The 22392-nt window shown below is 39.1% G+C and overlaps 1 protein-coding gene across 1 annotated transcript; it reads left to right on the forward strand.

Annotated features, from left to right (window-relative positions):
* Positions 1-21006: 21006 nt before the first annotated feature.
* Positions 21007-22120, forward strand: LOC122723287. Its single transcript, XM_043955072.1, has 2 exons — positions 21007-21469; positions 21915-22120. Exons 1-2 carry the CDS (start codon positions 21007-21009, stop codon positions 22118-22120), a joined length of 669 nt encoding a protein of 222 aa, XP_043811007.1.
* Positions 22121-22392: the final 272 nt, after the last annotated feature.

Here is a 22392-nt window from a genome sequence, read left to right on the forward strand (position 1 = left end):
CTAAACTTAGGGAGAAGATGGATCAAATCTGTTTTCAGTTCAAAGGGAACTGTCAGAGGTGGGTAGGTGATGCAAAGAGGTGCTTGATCACCTACAGGTGTTGCCAATTCTCTCATGGTTCTTTCTCTTGGCACTAGGGCTCTCATAGCTGGATTTTAGTGTATAATCTCATCATGGACAACATGTTGATTATGGACAGCAAGTTGTGCCACGTTTTCTGCCATTTCAGGAACTTGGTGGTGCGTGGGAAGTGTTTCAAATGATGGTTCCAAGCAGGAAGGCTCTTCAGGCGCGGGTGCGGCTTCAGTTGGTTCTTCAGGCCGAATGGCTTGCTTTCCTTGCCTTCTGATGATGCGTTCAATTTTCAGATCGTAAGGCAGGGTGTCCCTACGTTCGGATCTGGTCATGAAAGAAAAAAAACAGATTAGTTAAATCAATTCCCCGGCAACGGCGCCAATTTATGACTTGCGGTTGTTGAAACCGGTAAAAAATAACCTTTCCAGTTATCAACAATATTACTACTGTAGATAGTGGTAAAGGATCGAATCCACAGAGAATTGAAAACTTATCTATTTTTCTCAACAAGACCAAGAGAATCAACTGAAAGCAAGTAACTGAAAGCGGAATAAAGATAAGGTGCAATAAAAGTAAAATGGGGGGTTTTGAGATTGATTTGATTAGCAACTACTGAAAGCAATTAAATAAGCAGAATAGGAAAATAAAAGGGAAATTCAATATGAGAAAGGTCTAGTTGAAGAGTTGAATCCACTTCAGTTATTTGGATTGATCATTGAAACTTATGTTCTTTAGATTGATTCAATAGATTAGTTATGGAGATGGAAAACGCTTCTCACCACCATGTCTCTCCTTATGATTAAACCAATTAGGGAACGTCCTCTAATTAATTACTAATTAACAAATTGCCAAGAAACGTCCTTGGGACTTAGGCATCAAAACAATTGTTAATTGTATGAAGAAAAAGAGAGATCTAATCTTAGCTACTCAAACGCATGAGATGTTGCTAGATCATACAATTCCTTAGTTGTTACACTAAGTGTTCTTATGTTTGAACAATTCAAGCAATTACGGACTTAAAATTATCCAAACTAACAATTAATTACTTTGCAATCAAGAATCAAGTGGCCAATTTGATCAAAACAACAAAGCAATAATAGATTCAAGCACCAAATTGAATGAATATTGAACAAACCAAAGACAAATAGTTTATGTTCAAATCTCACAATCCATTAAACAACCTTAGTTTCAACTAATCTTCAACTAGAATTAAAGGTTTCAGCTACTCATGACTGAAACAAAAATAAAAAACAAGAAAAGAAAAAGGAGAAGAGGAACCGAATTGAGAGGAGAAGCCTTGGTGCGCCTTCTTTGCCTTGGCCGAATGGTGAAGATGTGTTGCCCCCCGTGGCTGGCCTTTTTGAAGTCTTTAACTATGTTTTAAGATGCAGACCTAGGATTTCTTGGCTGTCCATGAGTTTTTAAGAGGCTACCCAAATTGCCCTTGGTCTTCAAGTGTTTCCGCCCATGCATAAGTGAAGGGGAGGCGTGTGGCATGTGTGGCTTGTGCAAGAGTTGTGATCCTTGCCCTTACTTGCTGCCCAAGTGTCTTCAAGATGCTGCCCAAGCTATCCAAGACTTGTTTTCACACTTTCCTTGCCGTCCATACACAAATAAGGAAGGTGGAGCCTTACTTTGCAATTTGAATTTTGAATGTGCAAGGCATGAGGTGATAAGCATGTGATCTTTGGATTTAGCTTCTTCAATAAGCTGGATTTTGAAATTCAAAATTTGAATATGAATCTTGAAGATTTGAAATTCAAAATACTTTCCTTGTTTGGCTCTTCATTTATGGCAACTTAAGATTTGGCTTCTTGAATAAGGAAAAGGCTACTTGGAGATTTGAAATTTGAATTTCAAATTACTTTGGCTGAATGTTCTTTCCTTATTTGCCACTTTCCTTATTTAGAACTTTCCTTATTTAGCTTCACTTGATTTCAACTTGGCAGGCTTGCTCTTTTTTGCTCCAATTAAGGCAGTTTTAAGGGTATTTTCTCCATAATGTCTCTTTACACCATTTTCTGCAAAATAATATCCAAAGCACTAAATTAGGCAGAAAACATGTAAATTAACATTAATAATATCATGATAAAATGGGCTAAATTATGCTCTATCAATACCGGAAGGAGTAGAAAGAGGACTTTGGCCTAGATGATGCCTCGCCTCTTTCAGAAGAGATCTTGGCAGAAACATTCCCCGCTAAGTTCAAACTCCCAAGTTTGGACAAGTATGATGGAACAACAGATCTTAGGAGTCATTTGGCGATCTTTAGAATGACCATGCAGCTTTAGGATGTTAACGACTCTGTGTTGTAACGAGTATTTCTGTCCATTCTCACAGGTTTGGCTCGAAAATGGTACCAACATTTAAGTCCAGATTTAATTCAAAACTTTGCGCAACTTGCTGTGATATTTAAATCTAGTTTTATTACTTGTATACCTCTTGAAAAGCTCTTCTCGGATCTATGAAAAATCCATCAAGAAGAGAGCGAGTCTTTAAGGAGTTTCATTTCATGGTTTAATGTGGAAGTAACCAAGGTGGAGGAATTAAATCATAAGATAGCAGAGGAAGAAACATCGTGGATGACACCTGCGTACAAGTTTTTAACATAAGGTGACCTGCCGACCAATGAGTTTCTGGCTAAACAGGTAATAGGAAAGTCCTCTAACTATGTGCTAATCAAGGGTTGGTTGTACAGAAGGTCCTCAACTCAATCATGGATGTGTGTGTAACGGAAGAGGAGGGCTAGAAAATCTTGAAGGACATCCAAAAAGGTGGTTACGGGAACCATGAGGGAGCTTGAACGATCACCCAAAAAGTATTCAGATAAGGATATTACTAGCCAATGATAATACGAGACACAGAACATCTTGTCCAAAAGTGTCAAAGATGTTAAGTACATGCGAGCATTCCAAGGACCCCGAGAGAGATGTCAGCAGTAATTAGAAGTTCCTAGCCTTGAAAGAATGGATGCAACAAATGGTAATACCAGATATGGTAAGTTGGGCGAAAAATGGAAAGGACCATTTAGGATCTCGAAAGTTATTCATCCAGGGTCTTATAAACTAGCCAAGATAGACGGGCTAGTCATTCCCCATTCCTGGAATATTTGTAATCTGAGGAAATTTTATCAATAACAGTTAATGAGATACTTTTTCATGTGTTGTTTTCGTCAGTGACAAGGAACATTCGGGTTGCCCTCTTCAAAAAGACTAAAGAGCATTAATTAAAGGCCACAATTTGGGTGTCAATCCCGCTAAACAAGGCATCTTATACCAGGCCACAAGACGGGTTTCGCCAGGCCACAATCCGGGTGTCAATCCCACTAAACAAGACATTTTATACTAGGCCACAAGGCGGGTTCTGTCTGGCCACAGTCCGAGTGTCAGTCCTGCTAAATAAGACATCTTATGCCAGGCCACAAGGCGAGTTCCACTAGGCCACAATCTGGGTGTCAGTCCCACTAAACAAGGCATCTTATACCAGGCCATAAGGCGAGTTTCGTCAGGCCATAATATGGATATCAATCCCGCTAAACAAGACATCTTATGCCAGGCTATAAAGTGGGTTCCACCAGGCCATAGTCCAGATGTCAGTCCCTTAAACAAGGCATCTTATGTCAGGACACAAGGCAGGTTTTGTCAAGCCATAATTTGGGTGTTAGTCCCACTAAACAGGGCAACTTATGCTAGGTCATTGGTTGAGCAATCGACAGGCAAACCTGTGGGTGCCAATTCCCAAAAAACAGAGGTGTTATTCAGAGATTATAAGTTATTATTAAGGCGATTCTTATGAACAAGCCTTAAGGCGCACGACCTAGTGTAAGTCCCATATTGTAAAATTTCTCTAAGGCATTTCGTGCTCAGAAGATAGGTGTTCGCTAGGCCATATGTCCAAGTGTTAATCCTGTTTTGCAAAAATCTCTAAATTATTTTATGGCACTAACCGGATGTTAGGCCCAACCTGCCTTAGCCCCTTTTTGGGCAAAAAAAATGTAATCACCAGGTTCTTAGGATGGTTGGGCGATGACCCCTAGCCAATTATTAAAAGATTATTTAAGTCGTTAGTGGCAAGGATTGGATGAGGGTATTGGACAAGTACGAAACATACAAACACCCAGTGAGAGTAATAACGATATATGCAAAAATATATAAGATCACATGGGAAGAGAGAGGTCTTTAGTTTCCTCCTCTTAAGTCTCTATTATATCAGTGTTTTCTACATCTATTACATTATTAGCAGAGACTTGGTCGGGTTTTCCTTACCTTGTCCCTCTTCCTCTTGCTTGATCTCATCCTCCGAGAAGATGTCGTCTATCCAAGTAAAGCCTTATGAAGGGAATCGTTTCTCCAACTATCCTCCTGGCCTAACCCTTAGAATAAAATCTTACACAATCCAACCCACTCCCTAAGAGTTTTGGCACTAGAAACCATTAAAGAGTCTAACACCATGGCCAACACAAAGCCCCTTCATAAGTTTAATATAGCCAGGCTGATTGTAGTCCTCAGCCAATACACAGAGCTAGATAATATGCCTCTCAATCACTCTCACACCTTCATGAAGACCCACTTTTCAGCTGCTCTTCACAAACCATGATGGTATCCTCCTCATGGATCTGGTCATTCTTAGAAGTGGGGATGGGGCTGTCGAAAGAGGAGCCGGAGGCAGAACCTCCACTAGTGGAAGAAGAAGAAAAAAAAGTACTCCTATTCATTTCTATAAAAGGGAAAGCAAACAAGAAGTACCCTAAATCAAGGGAGTGTAAATGGAGAAGAGGAGTAGTCAACACTTTTGCAAATATCAGTTGTAGAGAAGAAAGGTTTTTATAGCCAAAAAGTTTTGAATACGACTAAAAAAATAAGGCAAACATTATTTATGGGTAAAAGCATGTAAAACGATGCACGCAGGGAAGACCAATCTAATCATGCCACATGCCTCAGATCGAGAAAATAATTGTTATCTTCGAATCTGAAAAATCAAAGACTAGCGAGGGGATCTTTGATGTAACACAACAATCGCCTAAAGTAAGCGGTGAGCTGTCACCATAGGACAGGGCCACATGACAAGAGCTTGATAAGCTAATACATGGTCCCACCCATAGAAAGGAAGACCCAGGCATCGTGGCGCTCGACTCTTCATCAAGATTCGCCCTCCCTTCAATAGGGCGAACCTTCACATAAAGTTACTATTAGCGGGTACAATCTAGCAAATTCTCATTACGCCTGTAATCACGAGATCACCAATTACTTAGCCGGCGGGATTTCTTATCAATTAGGCGGCACTAGCCAGATTTTCAAGAAATTTTATAATTAACTTCATCTACTTGCAGTATAAATACTGAGGATTACAGAGATAAATGTATACAATTCTTATATAACTACTCTTGAGTTCTAAATAATTCTTTACACTCGCCAAATTCTTCAATATACTGACTTGAGCATCGGAGTGGCTGTCATAGGTGCCAACCACCTCACATTCCCTTTCTTGCAGGATTGACTAATCACAACGCAACTCTATTTCTGCCACATAATTCTTTGCCCACTTTAAGATTTCAAACCAAACATATCGCATGTAGATTTGAACTGGACCCATCATAATCTCACACGTTTATTATGGATAAAAAAAATATTCTCATTTCACACTGGTTTTAATCATAACTTTACTGCAATTTTCAAGCTAAAAGACCTCTGCATGTCTTTTGAACAGTTATCGACGAAAGAGGATTTTTGCCAATTTAGTATTGATTGAGAAAAAAATTGACCTTTTAGATTCTAGTTTTATTTATTTACCAAAAAGGGTTTGACCGCCTTCCCGACCCTTCTCCTTCCACTATCACTTTCACTTTATTTTCCTCCTCTCAGTCTCTCTACTTAATTTTTTTTCCATTTCATTTTTCTTACTCTCAACCGTGATATTTTTTCTAACATAATTTTTATAATAGAATAATATTTAATTTTTTATTTAGTTATATTAATTACTATTTAATGGTAAAAAATTTATTAAATTCATTTATTTTTTAGAAGTAATTAATTTATATGTTAGCACATGTAAGTTTTTATATTATTTATTTGATTGTTACTAACATTGATGGACCCAAACATGGGCAAATGGGGCCATGACCCCCTAAAAGTTTTTAAATTATCTAGGATTATTTAGGTAATTTTTAAATATCAATGTTCCAACAAAAATACTTGTATGTTTTTTTAAAAAAAAAACTCAACTTCAACGGGTAAATGCATTAAAATGGGACATGGAGGCACGACTGGCGTGTATAAAATAGGTGCCTACCACCTGTCATACAAGCGCCAAGCCTAGTACTTTTAAGAAAGGTGCTAGACTTCTCTTCATGGCAAAGAAGTCTGACGTCTTTCTACTATGAAGAGTCTTTTCACGATAAAGGGAAGCTTGGCGTCTTTCATATAGGCCCCAAACTTTACTGCCATGAAAGAAAAGTCTCTTCACGGCAGAGTTATATCATGAAGAGACTTGGTGCCATTTAAGCGTCACTTATAATAACGCCAGGCCTGCCTCTCTCCCCCCACACCGCAACACCCATACTCCTCCAACTCTTTCTTTTAAATCCAAGTTCTTTCAAATCCTACCAACTCTTAATTTCTCTCAATTAATTTTTTAAACTCTCTATACTATTTCTCAAATCCCAAACTTTTCTCTAACTCTTAATTTCTCTCGATTAATTTTTTAAACTCTCTGTATTATCTCTCAAATCCCAAACTTTGCTCTAAATCTTTACGAAGTCACCTTTAAAATTAGTTAATTTTAATTTTATTTTTTTAATAATCATTTACATAAAAATATTTATTACCAAAAATGTAATTATTAGGTGAAAATATTTTGTAATGTAAGAACTAATCATACTAGTAATTTATTTAATAATATGATTTTACTTATTAAATTTTGATAATTATATAATATTTAAATTTATTTAAATATTTCTATATTTAATGATTAATAATGTATGTTGTAGTATGGATTAATAAATGGACCACTTATTTTTTTGTTTAATTATATATTATATTATTATTATTTTAACTGTAACGATTTAATAACTTAATTGTGCAACTAGCATCAAAATTAATTAATATGAACGTGTTATTATTTATATTATTTTTTTTTCAAATGACTTAAATATATAATAAATTGTATTATTTATAAGAAAAATAAATGGATCGCTTAAAATTGTAACTTTTAAGTTATAAAATTAGTTTGTAATTTTAATTGTATATTGTATTATTATTATTAATATGTAACGATTTATTAAATAATTGTGCAAATTAAATAATGTAAATGTTTTATTATTTATCTTATTTTGTTTTCTTATTTGATATTGTAATTTGTTATATAACCCAATTTATTTCTGCTATCTCAGAGTTCTGTTAAGAAAAAAAGATAGTATAGTTCTGTTAAGAAAAAAGATACGATATTTTATTTATTGATTGTATAATATTAAATGATGTATGATTAGATTATTATATGAAAAATACATCTATTTACACTGTAACTATTTACTCATTTGATAGTAACAGTTATATGTGTATACAAATATATTTTAAGAAAATTTTAAATAAAATATCTTATTTAGTTGTGTATGTTTGAAATATGATATAGATATTACAAAATGACTATTTTGACATATGGCATTGTACACTGGGATAGATATGTAATTAGAATCGAAGTAGGTTACGAATATGTGGGTGGCGAACATAATATTTTCCATATTAAACGAAGAATGATGTAAGATGAACTATTTTTATAATTAGTTCGTTTGACTAAACTCTCCAATCATATTTAATTCATATATAAGATTCAATATCGGGGACTAATAATTAGTGGCAATGATTTCAAATTTAATCAAGTTAAGCTGTTGGATGACGAGGATATAGAGATAATAATGTTAATGGTGCTGGGTCCTTTACTACTGTTGATATTGAGGCTTTAGTGTCATAATTTTCCCCGTTAATGAAGAGCAATATGAGGAGATTGTTCGTTCATCGAATCCATTTGGTATTGAAGATGCGACTGTTGTGGGCAATTTTGATATTATAGTTAGCGAAGCTGGTGATGAAGTTGTTGAATATGTCGATAAAGATACATTTTCTAATGTCGACGATGATGACTATGATACTGGTTGGATTCAGGATGATGAAATATTGTCAAGAAATGAAAGTCCTATTGCTCAATATCCTAACCCCATTTTGCTACTTTTACATCTTCCTCCATATTCAAAAATGGATTTTGACCTTAGGAAGGTTGATCCCTATGCAAGACCTCATGTTGATATGTTTTGGAATACGAGTAAGGAGTTTACTATTAGGATGATTTTTCCATTTAGAGATGTTGTAATGGCAGCAATTAAGAAATATCATTTGCATAGACATTATTAATTATGTTCTGATGAGACAAAAAGCAGAATGTACAACATTAGATACAGAAATAAAAAAAGTAATTGCAAATGGCATCACTGTGGTTCAAGAAAAGAGGAATCTGACACATAAAAAATTGTCAAGTATAATGAACTGCATACATATTCTAATCTAACAGTAGAAAAAGACCATCGATAATTGGATACCAAATTTATATGTCAATTTATTTTGCCGATAATTGAAGAGCAGCCATACATAAAAATCAAAGCCCTCAAAGCCGAAGTTAGGTATAAGGTTGGATAGGAACCATCTTATTTGAAGTCTTGGAAGGCGAAATAATTTGTAATTAGAAAAATTTTTGGAGGATGGGACGAATCGTACGGAAGGTTGCAAAAATATATGAATGCGGTTTGTCATTTCAATCCTGGGTCAATACTGGTAATAGAAGACGATCTTCACTATATAAATGATCGTATCGATCGTACATACCGAGTATTTAACTGCTTGTTTTGGGCATATCGTTAGTCTATAGATGATTTGAAGCATTATCGACCCGTACTATTTATTGACGGTACATTTTTATACAGCAAATATAGTAGGTGTTTCTTGTGTGCAATATGACTTGATGGAAACAATCAGATTTTTCCACTGGCATTTGCAATTGTTGACTGACTCGCGGTTGTCGAAGCCGGTTAAAAATAACCTTTCCGGTTATCAACAATTTTACAACTACAGATAGTGGTAAAGGATCAAATCCATAAAAAATTGAAAATTTATATATTTTTCTCAACAAGACCAAGAGATTAGACTGAATGAGAAACTGAAAGCAAGTATTTGAGAGCGGAATAAAAGTAAAGTGCAATAAAAGTAAAAAGGGGGTTTTTGAGATTGATTTGATTAGCAAACTACTGAAAGCAATTAAATGAGCAAGTAATTGAAATAAAAGAGAAATTCAATATGAGAAAGGTTTAGTTGAAGAGATGGATCCACTTTGATTGTTTGGATTGATCATTGAAACTTATGTTCTCTTGATTGATTCAATAGATTAGTTATGGAGATGGAAAACGCTTCTCACCACCATATCTCTCCTTATGATTAAATCAATTAGGGAACATCTTCTAATCAATTACTAATTAACAAATTGCCATGGAACGTCCTTGGGCCTTAGGCATCAAAACAATTGTCAATTGCATGAAGAAATAGAGAGATCCAATCCTAGCTACCCAAAACGCATGGAGATGTTGCTAGATCATACAATTCCTTAGTTGTTACACCAAGTGTTCTTATGTTTGAATAATTCTAGTAATTACGGACTAAAAATTATCCAAACTAACAATCAATTACCTTGCAATCAAGAATCAAGTGGCCAATTTGATCAAAACAATAAAGTAATCATAGATTCAAGCACCAAATTGTATGAATATTGAACAAATCAAAGACAAATAGTTTATGTTCAGATCTCACAATCCATAAAACAACCTTAGTTTCAACCAATCTTCAACTAGAATAAAAGGTTTCAGCCACTCATGGCTGAAACAAAAATAAAAAACAAGAGAAGATGAAAAGGGGAACCGAATGGAGGAGATGGAGCTTGGTGCGCCTCCCTTGCCTTGGCCGAATGGTGTGATGATGAGTGCTGGTAGGCTGGCCTCTTTGGAGTCTTTAAATATATTTTAAGATGTTGGCCTAGGGTTTTTTGGCTGTCCATGAGTCTTTAAGAGGCTGTCCAAAATACCCTTGGTCCAAGATGTGCCATCCATGCACATGTGAGAAGGGAAAAACGTGGGGCATGTGTGGCTTGTGCAAGAGTGGGTCTTTTGGTCTTTGCTTACTATCCAAGTGTCTTCAAGATGCTCCCCAAGGTGCCCAAGATGTGCCTTCACACTCTCCTTGCCGCCCATGCACTAATAAGGAAGGTGGAGACTCCTTTGCAATTTGAATTTTGAATGTGCAAGGCATGAGGTGGCAAGCATGTGATCTTTGGATTTGGCTTCCTTGATAAGCTGGATTTTGAGATTCAAAATTTGAATATGAATCTTGAAGATTTAAATTTCAAAATATTTTCCTTATTTGGCTCTTTATATATGGCAACTTGAGACTTGGCTTCTTGAATAAGGAAAAGGCTACTTGGAGATTTGAAATTTAAATTTCAAATTGCTTTGGCTGAATGTTCTTTCCATATTTGCCACTTTCCTTATTTAGAACTTTCCTTATTTAGTTTCACTTGAATTCAACTTGGCAGGCTTGCTCTCCTTTGCTCCATTTAAGGCATTTTTAAGGGTATTTTCTCTAAAATGTCATTTTTTACCATTTTCTGCGAAATAATATCAAGAGCACTAAATTAAGCAGAAATCATGTAAATAATCACCAATAATATCAAGATAAAATGGACTAAAATATGTTCTATCAAATACCCCCACACTTAGCCTTTTGCTTGTCCTCAAGCAAATAAACATAGTCAAGTAAGCTTTCTTTCCTACTTGATCCTTATTTCCACTTAAGCTCTTACTCTAGACACTTATTTTGAATCATTGCAGTGAAGAATATATGCATGAAGATTACTCACCTTCTTTCCTTGCTTCCCTTTACTTACCATGGCTAGGATTTGTTTTACTCAAGAGAGAGATCATGCATGCACATATTATTTGTTTAGATAAGGCTCTTTTTAGCTTTCGGATTGACTTGCCCTTACCTTGAAGTACTTTATTAAGTCTTTTACACTTAGATCTTGCTTGAAAAAGTCACCAACCTTTTGACATGAAGGTACATATTGGTGATACCCACCCCCAGTTACTCAGTTGGTCACCTGTCCAAGTGGCTACTAGCTCTGTTCATAGTCTTTCAACCATTGGAAAAGTTTTGAATTTATGCTCATGAGGTCTTTGCCTTTGCTGAATTTTCTTTCTCTCAATGATTTGGGCAAATCAACACCAATTACTAAACAAGTCATGTTAAGCTCATTCACACAATTTCAATTTATTCTCTCTAATGAGTGTCATCAATATATTTTTCACCATGGCAAGCTCAAAGATTCAATTCAAAAGGTAATTCTCAAACATGAAAATAACTCACTGCAATTGATTCAACATAAGTTTAAAGAGTCATCACATCAATGGGGTCATGGAAAGAAAAACTCATCCAACATAGTTCATCAGTTTGAGTAGAGCAAATCAAAAAGAAGAAGAAGGTTGTGGTTGTGTGTGTGTTATTGAAAGCATAAATGAAAACAAACTAAAGGGAAGACTGAAAGCAAAAATCGCATGAACTGAAACAAAGTAAAGCCAAAATCGCAAATCTGAAAGGAAAAATGAAAAAATTTTCACAGACTGGGAGCCTTGTAAATTCACAGAACTGAAAGGAAAAGAAGAAGAAGAAGAGAAGAAGAAGAGAAGTATGCACCCCCACACCTAAATCATGCATTGTCCTCAATGTATAAGAAAAATAAGAGAACAAAGGAAACTGAGTACTCCCCTGGGGTGTGGTGTGCATGGCATGATCACTTAGGCTGACTGAGATGGTTGATGTAGTGGAATTTCTTCCACTATTTGCACTGCAAATCCTTCATAGAAAGGTTTTAAACGATGGCCATTCACCTTGTAGATTTTTCCTGTCTCTATACTGCGAATGTCTACAGCTCCATGTGGGTAAGCATGCTCTACAATGAATGGTCCAATCCACCTAGACCGTAGCTTTCCTGGAAACAATTTCAAACGAGAGTCAAAGAGTAAGACTTTATCACCAACCTTAAATTTTTTTCTTGAAAGCTGACTATCATGGGAGGCTTTGGTTTTTGCTTTGTAGTTCCAAGAAGTCTCATAAGCATCTCGTCTTATTTCCTCTAGCTCTTGCAGTTGCAACTTGCGATGTTGTCCAGCTTCTTTAAGGTCCATGTTACAATTCTTTACAGCCCAATAGGCCTTGTGTTCAGCTCAACTGGAAGGTGACAAGCTTTTCCATAGACCAATATGTAAGGGGACATACCTATGGGGTCTTATAAGTTGTCCTGTAGGCCCATAGAGCATCTTCCAGACATGTACTCCAGTCCTTTCGGTTGGGAGATACTGTCTTTTCGAGGATGGCCTTGATTTCTCTGTTGGACATTTCAGCTTGCCCATTTGTCTAAGGGTGGTAGGCTATGGATGTCCTATGTATGGCATTGTGCTTTCTGAGAAGGATTTCCACTACCTTATTGCAAAAATGGGTCCCTCTGTCACTGATGATTGCCTTTGGTACTCCATGTCTGGCAAGGATGTTGGTCTTCACAAAGTCTACTACTGCCTTGGCATCATCAGTCTTTGTTGCTCTAGCTTCCACCCATTTGGACACATAATCTTCTACAAGGATGATGTAAGTGTATCCAAAGGATAGTGGGAATGGGCCCACGAAGTCTATGCCCCACACATCAAATACCTCACAGACCATGATGGGGTTCTGTGGCATTTGATTTCTGTTGCTCAGATTTCCAGTCTGTTGACACCTAGCACATGATCTGCAAAACAGAAAAGCATCTCGAAAAATAGTGGGCCAAAACAGGCCACTTTCAAGTATTTTATGAGCAGTCTTTCTTAGACCAAAGTGTCCACCACAACTATATGAATGACAAAAAGTAAGCACATAATTTCTTGGTCTGGAATACATCTCCTTATCATTTGGTCAGCACAATGTTTCCATAGATATGCCTCATCCCAAACATAGTATTTGGCATCTTTTTTTATCTTATCCTTGGTGTGCTTTGGCATGTCAGAAGGTAAGTTACCTGTGGCTAAGTAGTTCACCATGTCTGCGTACCATGGCTCATCAGATTGGGCAAGGAAGATTTGTTCAAGGAGGCCATTGTTACATTCTTCAGATTCTGAAAGGTGATGCTCTTGGCTTGACTGCAATGGAGGTGGCGCAGAACTGGATTTAGAGGCTTCCTTTTGCACAGGACTGGACTGAAAGGGAGGACTGGAAGAGCTTGCCTGGGCTGGAGGCTGAAGAGTTGCGCTGAGGATGGTTTCAGTCTACGGTGGGGGCTGAGGTGAAAGATTTAGCGGCCGAAAGATGGTGGAGTTCGGCGACCGAAAGGTGGTGGAGTTCGGCGGCCAAAAAGTGGTGGCTTCAGATGCGCAAGGTCTTTCTGAAGTGGTGCAACTGAGATTTCTTCAATCTGTACTTGACTGCAATTTACCTGTTGGATGCTACAGACAGTCTCTTTCAGTTTTGGTTCCTTCTGGCTCTCATTCCTACAAAGATCATCATTCAGAATACAATCTTGATTCTCATCAAATATTTCCTGGCTTATGCAGTCAATAATATCAAGACCATAAACAGGGGACATATCATGTGGATATTTCATAGCATCATAGACATTGAATTTAATGACTTCCCCTTCAAACTCCATAGTCAAAGTACCATTATGCACATCAATCTTAGTTCTAGCAGTACTCAAGAAAGGACGTCCAAGAAGGATGTCAGAACTAGTATTGCAACTATCTTCCTTAGTATCAATCACATAAAAATCTGCAGGAAAGACAAGTTCATCTACTTGAACTAACACATCTTCTAGAACACGTATGGGATATACCACAGATCTATCAGAAGTCTTTCAGTGCACATGCATTCAAAGAATTATAGATGGAAAGAGGCATAACATTTATAGATGCACCAAGATCACACATAGCTTTCTTAATTCCAACATTCCCAATCTTGCAAGAAATAGTAAACACACCTTTATCTTTGCATTTAGTAGGGAGCTCTCTTTTAATAACAGCAGTAACAACTTCACCTACACTTACTTTCTCTCTCCTAGCAAGCTTTCTTCTGTTGGTACACAACTCTTTCAGAAATTTTGCATACCTGAGAATCTGCTTAACAGCATCTAGCAGAGGTATGTTGGTTTCCACCTTTTTGAAGGTCTCAAGAATCTCCTTTTCTTCCTTTTCTTTTTGTGTTCTTTCAAATCTCTTTGGAAAAGGAGGTGGAATATGAAAACGTACCTTTTGATCAGCTTTGTGCGCAAGAATGGCTTCGGATTGCGCTGGAGGCTCTGCAGAGGCTTGCCTTTGTGTAACTGGCTCTTCAGAATGCGCTGGAGAGGCTTCTGAGTCAATTGGTTCTTGCGCAACTTGCTTCCCTTGCTCATAACTAGCATTTTGAAGTTCTTTTCCACTTCTCAAGGTAATGGCACTCACATTCTGTCTTGGATTAGTTTCAGTTTGAGAAAGGAGCTTACCTTGGGTTTCAGAATTACTCCTGGATGTGGCCAGTAGATCTACGCGATGATTGAGGCTTTGTATAGCACTTGCCATGGATTCCATCATCTTTTCAAGGTGTTGGATGGGATTTGGAGGTGCTGGTTGGGCTTGGTTCCTTTGATAGTTTTGATAATTCTGATTGTTGTTGGCCCTTTCATAGCTGAAATTGGGGTGATCTCTCCAACCTGGATTGTAAGTGTTATAGTACGGATCATGTCTAGGCTGGTTGTTATATCCCCCAATGGCATTAACTTGATGGTTGTCTTCTTGGAGTGTAGGACAATGATCAGTTGAGTGGCCTACATATGCACAAATACCATATGGCCTAGGCGGCTGGGATGCTTGAATCTGTTGAACCAGTCCTATGGTAAAATCTTTCATAACAAATGTCAATTCAGAAATCTGAGAAGAAGTAGTATGTGAACTTACCTCATTTACTCCTCTCTGCAGTTGCTTTTCTTCTCCATATTGCCTAGATGAGGCTGCAAGTGTAGAGATCAACTCTCTCATCTCTCTAGGTGTCTTGTCTGCAATGGATCCTCCACAAGCTACATCAATGAACTTTATTTCTGATGAGAGCAATCCTCCATAGAAGAACTCTATGAGGGACTTATCTGACATATCATGTTGTGGACAACCTGTACACAGTCTTTCAAACCTTTCCCAATAATCATATAAATCCTCAGTTGGTTTCTGTCTTATACTAGTGATTTCTCTTATTATGCCAATGGCTTTAGATGTTGGGAAATATTTGTTCAGAAAAGTTATAACCATATCATCCCAAGAAGTGATAGATTTAGGTGGCAAATAAAATAACCAATCCTTAGCATAGTCATCTAATGAAAAAGGAAAAGCTATTAACTTAACATGATCTTCAGAAATACCTTGAGGTCTCATAGATGAACAGACAATATTGAACTCTTTCAAGTGCTTGTGTGGATTTTCATTTTGCAAACCTCTAAATTTAGGGAGAAGATGAATCAAACCTGTTTTCAGTTCAAAGAAAACTGTCAGAGGTGGATAGGTGATGCAAAGTGGTGCTTGATCACCTACCGGTGTTGCCAATTCTCTCATGGTTCTTTCTCTTGGCATTGGAGCTCTATTTGCTGGATTTTCTTGAATTATTTGGTCATGGACAGCATGTCGTGCATTAGGTTCAGCCATTGGTGCGATGTTCGGTGGCTGGAGAAGGGAAGGTTCGGCAACCGAATGTTGAGGAAGTTCGGCAGCCGAATGTGTGGCAGAAGGTTCAGGCGCAGTGGCTTGCTTTTCTAGTCTCCTGATTGTGCGTTTAATTTCCGGATCATAAGGCAGAGTGTCCCTATGTTCAGATCTGGTCATGAAAGAAAAATAAACAAGTTAGAACAATTCCCCGGCAATGGCGCCAATTTTTAACTCGCGGTTGTCGAAGCCGGTAAAAAATAACCTTTCTGGTTATCAACAATTTTACGACTGCAGATAGTGGTAAAGGATCAAATCCACAGAGAATTAAAAACTTATCTATTTTTCTCAACAAGACCAAGAGATTAGACTGAATGAGAAACTGAAAGCAAGTAACTGAGAGCGGAACAAAAGTAAAGTGCAATAAAAGTAAAAAGGGAGTTTTTGAGATTGATTTGATTAGCAAACTACTGAAAGCAATTAAATGAGAAAGTAATTGAAATAAAAGAGAAATTCAATATGAGAAAAGTCTAGTTGAAGAGATAGATCCACTTTGGTTGTTTGGATTGATCATTGAAACTTATGTTCTCTTGATTGATTCAATAGATTAGTTATGGAGATGGAAAACGCTTCTCACCACCATGTCTCTCCTTATGATTAAATCAATTAGAAAACGTCCTCTAATCAATTACTAATTAACAAATTGCCAAGGAACGTCCTTGAGCCTTAGGCATCAAAACAATTGTCCATTGCATGAAGAAATAGAGAGATCCAATCCTAGCTATCCAAAACGCATGGAGATATTGCTAGATCATACAATTCCTTAGTTGTTACACCAAGTGTTCTTATGTTTGAATAATTCCAGCAATTACGGACTAAAAATTATCTAAACTAACAATCAATTACCTTGCAATCAAGAATCAAGTGGCCAATTTGATTAAAACAATAAAGTAATCATAGATTCAAGCACCAAATTGTATGAATATTGAACAAATCAAAGACAAATAGTTTATGTTCAGATCTCACAATCCATAAAACAACCTTAGTTTCAACCAATCTTCAACTAGAATAAAAGGTTTCAGCCACTCATGGCTGAAACAAAAATAAAAAACAAGAGAAGATGAAAAGGGGAACCGAATGGAGGAGATGGAGCTTGGTGCGCCTCCCTTGCCTTGGCCGAATGGTGTGATGATGAGTGCTGGTAGGCTGGCCTCTTTGGAGTCTTTAAATATATTTTAAGATGTTGGCCTAGGGTTTTTTGGCTGTCCATGAGTCTTTAAGAGGCTGTCCAAAATACCCTTGGTCCAAGATGTGCCATCCATGCACATATGAGAAGGGAAAAATGTGGGGCATGTGTGGCTTGTGCAAGAGTGGGTCTTTTGGTCTTTGCTTGCTGTCCAAGTGTCTTCAAGATGCTGCCCAAGGTGCCCAAAATGTGCCTTCACACTCTCCTTGCCGCCCATGCACTAATAAGGAAGGTGGAGCCTCCTTTGCAATTTGAATTTTGTATGTGCAAGGCATGAGGTGGCAAGCATGTGATCTTTGGATTTGGCTTCCTTGATAAGCTGGATTTTGAGATTCAAAATTTGAATATGAATCTTGAAGATTTGAATTTCAAAGTACTTTCCTTATTTGGCTCTTCATATATGACAACTTGAGACTTGGCTTCTTGAATAAGGAAAAGGCTACTTGAAAATTTGAAATTTGAATTTCAAATTGTTTTGGCTGAATGTTCTTTCCATATTTGCCACTTTCCTTATTTAGCTTCACTTGAATTCAACTTGGCAGGCTTGCTCTCCTTTGCTCCATTTAAGGCAGTTTTAAGGGTATTTTCTCTAAAATGTCCTTTTTCACCATTTTCTGCAAAATAATGTCAAGAGTACTAAATTAAGCATAAATCATGTAAATAATCACCAATAATATCAAGATAAAATGGACTAAAATATGTTCTATCATTGACAATGAGGATTCAAAAAATTGAGCCTAGTTCGTGTCTTGCTTGAGAGCCTATATGACAAAAAGAGAAGGTTTATGTGTTATATTTGATCGTTACATTGGAATAATAAAAAAAAAGCAATGCAACAAGACTGATGGTAACCCCTAAGTGGACATCATCGATATTGCATTCGGCATTTGAGCAATTTTAACACAAAATTCAAGAATGCAGGAATAAAAGAATGTTTGAGTGTAATACCCGGCTCGTTCAGGCATCAGAATTCCTACCGTCCGGTGGAATCTCAGATGTCGGATTCGTTTTGAGGGGTTAAACTGACGTTTTCTACAAGGTTTTCTAAAGGTTTTCTAACATGTTTTTAAGTGTTTTATGGTTTTGAAAAGAAAGGGAATGAGTTGTGAAGAGAAAAGACCAAGGAGGCAAAATGCAGGTTCGGCCGCCGAAGGTAATGTTCGGCCGCCGAAAGTGCTATAGGTTCGGCTTCCGAAACTTCACGTTAGGCCGCCGAATGTTGCATGGTTTTGCATGCAGTTTCGGCAGCCGAAGGAAAGGCGGTTGGTCACCTATTTAAACCCCTTTGACCGGCCATGGAGGGTGTTGGAAGCTCTCTTGGTAGTCAAAGGTGAGGTTATGCTCTCCTTGGATGTTTTCATGGTGTTTTCCTTAAATCTTGTAAGGTTTTCATGAGTTTTCCTTGGTGTTGAAGGTTTTGAGTAAAAAGAGGAAGTTGTGGAGCTTGAAGCTTGAGGAGCTTGGTTTCTCCATGTTTTGAAGCTAGGATCACACCAGCCTTTGTTCTTGTTCAAGGTAAGTGTTGATCCTTATGTGTTCTAGTGTTTTAAGCAAGTTTTATGGAGGGAAAGGGAAGAGTTGCATGGTGAGGTGTAAAAGGAGGTTTTTGAGGGTTTTTATGCATGAGTATGATTATGTGTTATGGGTGTTGTTTGTTGGGGTTTTTAGGTAGTTTTGGACCCCTTTGTGCATATATTTGAGTATAGGCTTGCTATGTGTGTTGGGATGCATGTTGAGTGAGGTTTGGGGGAAGTTGTGCATGAGGTGAGCTAGGTTCTGCCTAACTGGAGAACCCAGCTTCAGCCGCCGAAGGAAGGTTCGGCCGCCGAAGGTGTTGAGGAGGTGGTTTCGGCTGCCTAAACCTGCCCCCGAAGGATTGGACTTTCGTCTCTGGAGGGGAGGTTCAGCCGCCGAAGGTGCCGCCGAAGGTTAGAGACTTTCGTCTCTAGAGTGTGTTTTAGCCCCCGAACCTTGCCCCCGAAGGCTTCGGCCGCCGAAAGAGGAGATTCGGCCGCCGAAAGTAGGCGAGTTTCGTCTCTGGAAAGGACATTCGACCGCCGAACCTGCCGCCGAACGTGTCCTGCCCAGCCTTCTTTTGCATGCTTTGCATGATGGTTCTAGGATCTTTTAGGGGGTTTTTGGGGAGTTGGTTAAGAGTTGTTTTAGAGTTATGTTAGCATTGTTTGGCACCTCATGTGAGTCCACCTGTGTAGGCTCGGACCTGAGGCGAGGTGTTTAGCTCCCGTGTGAGAGTTGGCCCAGAGGTAGTCACAGCTTGGCTTCAGGTGAGTAGACCTAACTATGCATGTTTTCAAGTTAATGAGTACAGAGCATGACAGTATGAGCATGAGACACGCATCATGGATGCCATGTGATACTAGGTTGTATTGCATTAGAGATCACGAATATGTTGCATTGCATTCTTATTGTTGATGGGATGGACCAAGGCGATCTCAGTAGCCCGCTACCTGTTATGTCTAGATAAGACCTTTGGGATCTCCGTAGTTAGGGGCCGGGCTCTAGTCCATGTAGTGACCTGGGAGTCCGTAGGGACCGGGCACCGACAGAGGGAGTTCTGGGATCATGTCTAATCCGAGATGTGAAATGTTTGTGCTGTGCCACATGCCATGAAAGCATATAATGAATGAACTGTTTTATGGGTTCTACTCACTGGGCTCTTGTAGCTCACCCCATTCCCTTAACCCCAGTTTTGCAGGGCCAGAGTTCAGCAGAGTGAGCTAGGAGAAAAGCAGAGTGAGCATGAGTTGCCGTGTTTGGCTGTACTAGCATAGCTAGATGAAAGATCAAGGATGGGATGTTCTAAATGTTTATTTGGTATGTGTGTGTGTATAGTATAGTTGTGGACATGATGTATGGACATGATGTGTATACAGGTTATGCATGGAAAGAGCTTGTGGTAACGAGATAGAGTATAATGAGATAATGTCTAGAATTGTGCGTTGCCCAGTGTGTGCTGAATCCCTAGTGTATGCATGTGTCCTGTTTTCCGTTTCTTGATGAGAAATGTGGCAAGCTAGGCTTAACATATGATGTGTTTCTAAAACTCCAGTGATCAGGGAAGAAAGGGTAAATCCCTTGACCCAAAACAGACATCAAGACTAACCTGTGATATGCTGACCCTGAGAGAGTGGGTTCTATGTTTTCAGACATAGTGCATAGAGGTTGAGTGTGGTAGTAGATCACTGGTGTCGGCCTTGAAGGCTGTGATTTTAAGGTTAAGCCTGGTAGTTGTACAGAAAAGGTTTTCAAAGCTAGTGTTTAGTTGGCTCATGAATGGGATTGAGCAGGTTCAGTAGCAGGCTTGCTACGGGTCTAGGCGGCCTTAAGCCGATCTGGATCCTAGCGCCGAGCAGTTTGGAGCCGTTACAGAGGGGTATCGATTTCCGGGCTGTTACAGATGGTATCAGAGCATAGGGCCTCTTGAGTACGGTGTTGCGTACGGTGTCATGAGCAAAGATGCTCAGGGATGAGAAGTATCTCACATCGGAAAGAGGTTTTTGTCTTTAGGAGGGCAAGCACAATAAGAAAGATCGAGAGAACGATCATGTCCACTAGGATAGGCTGAGGAGTCATGTCTTGATGATGTGTAATGCCATGTTTAATGCATGTGCATTTCTGTTGGTATGATGGATGTTGACTGATCCCTTAGTCCTCGATATGCTATGTTATGATCTAAGATGAGTTGCGAGACCAGGTATGGCCTTTGGCCCAGTTGGTCATGGCATGTGATGCGAGAGTGAGGGCTTTTGGTGACAGGATCATCCATGATATCTATGTGTTTTAGAGTTCATGTGTTTGCTACATGGACCCTATGTTAGGCTGCTTTTCATGTGTTTTGTGTTTTGTTCACATGATGTGAAGCTGATGTGTGCTTGTGTGCCTGAGCATGCGTGAAGAGAGGATGGATGTGCAAAGGAGGGATGTAGGTGTGCAAAGGATGGGCAACTCGGAAGATGATGCGCAGACGAAGGAGTCCAAGATCTCAAGCTCAGGAGAAGTTGAGCCCTCCATTCTGAGCACAGCTGCGAAAAGAGAGCAAAAGAGGGGTAGAGGCCTGAAGGGGTCAAAGAAGCGAGAGTTCGGGAATAGGAAAAAGGCTAGTCTGGGGTATGGTGTTGGTTCAAGTTCTGGTAGAGGGAGAGTAAAATGTGTGAGCTATGGCAGGCCGCATAAGGGAGTGTGTCTTGCACGGACAACGGCATGTTTCAAATGTGGACAAGAAGGGCACTTTGCGCGTGACTGTCCTACTTCGCCCAGGGTGGTACAAGCCCAGCGGTTAGCTACCAGGAATGTAGGTCAAGCCAGTCACCAAGGAGGAGGAGCAGACACAGCGGACCGAGTGATGCCAGGTATGCTCACTTGTTCCTGTTCTGTTGTGTTGTGAGCTCTCGTGTGTTCTCTTCGTTAGTTGCTCTAGGAGCTTTGAGCGGTTGCGTTTCTAGCTTCTCGGCTTAGCGTGTCCTCTTTGGATTAGTTAGCCCCGGGTAGGATTCATCTCTGGCAAAGGTTCAGTCCAGTGTCTTTGAGAGTAGAGGCCAGCCACTCGACTTGACGATTCGAGACTTGAGTGTCTGAATGTCATTCGGGGGATGGTTTGGTTTTCTCTTTCTGATGCTGGGGTTACCTGCGTCTGCAGCGCAAGGTAGTCGGGAGCGGCGTTCAGGATGGATCCGAGATAGGTGTCAGAGGGGACCGAGTAGAATGCCTAGAAGTTCGCTGTCAGCTGTCAGGCTCGTAGGGTGTTTAGGAGGGGTTGTTAGAGTGAGTTCTTGTTCAGGTTTCAACGGTTAGCAGGCAGGTCTGGGAACCAGCCTGAATCTCGTAGTGGGAGAGTGGTTAGACGTGTTTGTAGGCTAGTGTCAGGTTTCCCATCAGGCAGGGAGGTAGAGTTGGTATCAAAGTGGTACGCAGTACCAGAACCATTTCTATCTTTCGTCACAAGATGGCATCCGCAGAGTTGGGAGAGTGATGAAGAGAGCGTAGGAGTAGTGGAGTGCTAGAGAGTCAAGGATGAATGGTCTAGTGTGATGTGAGAAAAGAAGGATGAATCCGTGAGGCTAGGAGAGTATAGAGGCAGAAGAAAGCAACGAAGAGGAAGAGCAGAGAAGGAGGAAAAAGAGAAGGATCAGAGTAGCGCAGCTGAAGCCTGTTGCGAGGTAAAGACGACGCCAGTGTCGTACAGAGGAAGAAAGAAGGGCAAGGATCAGAGTGCGCAGTAGAAGCTTGGGCAGTTCGAGAGCGACGTTTAGTTTCGTTTGCTTGTTTGCTTGTT

This window comes from Manihot esculenta, chromosome 3, assembly GCF_001659605.2.
Source record: "Manihot esculenta cultivar AM560-2 chromosome 3, M.esculenta_v8, whole genome shotgun sequence".
In the NCBI taxonomy this organism is placed as follows: domain Eukaryota; kingdom Viridiplantae; phylum Streptophyta; class Magnoliopsida; order Malpighiales; family Euphorbiaceae; genus Manihot; species Manihot esculenta.

Excerpts from the sequence above, each read along its gene's own strand:
- LOC122723287 (XM_043955072.1), top strand. The coding sequence starts at position 21,007 with ATGCGTGAAGAGAGGATGGATGTGCAAAGGAGGGATGTAGGTGTGCAA. Across the intron at positions 21,470-21,914 it reads AGCGGACCGAGTGATGCCAG|GCAGGTCTGGGAACCAGCCT; the intron begins GTATGCTCACTT and ends AACGGTTAGCAG.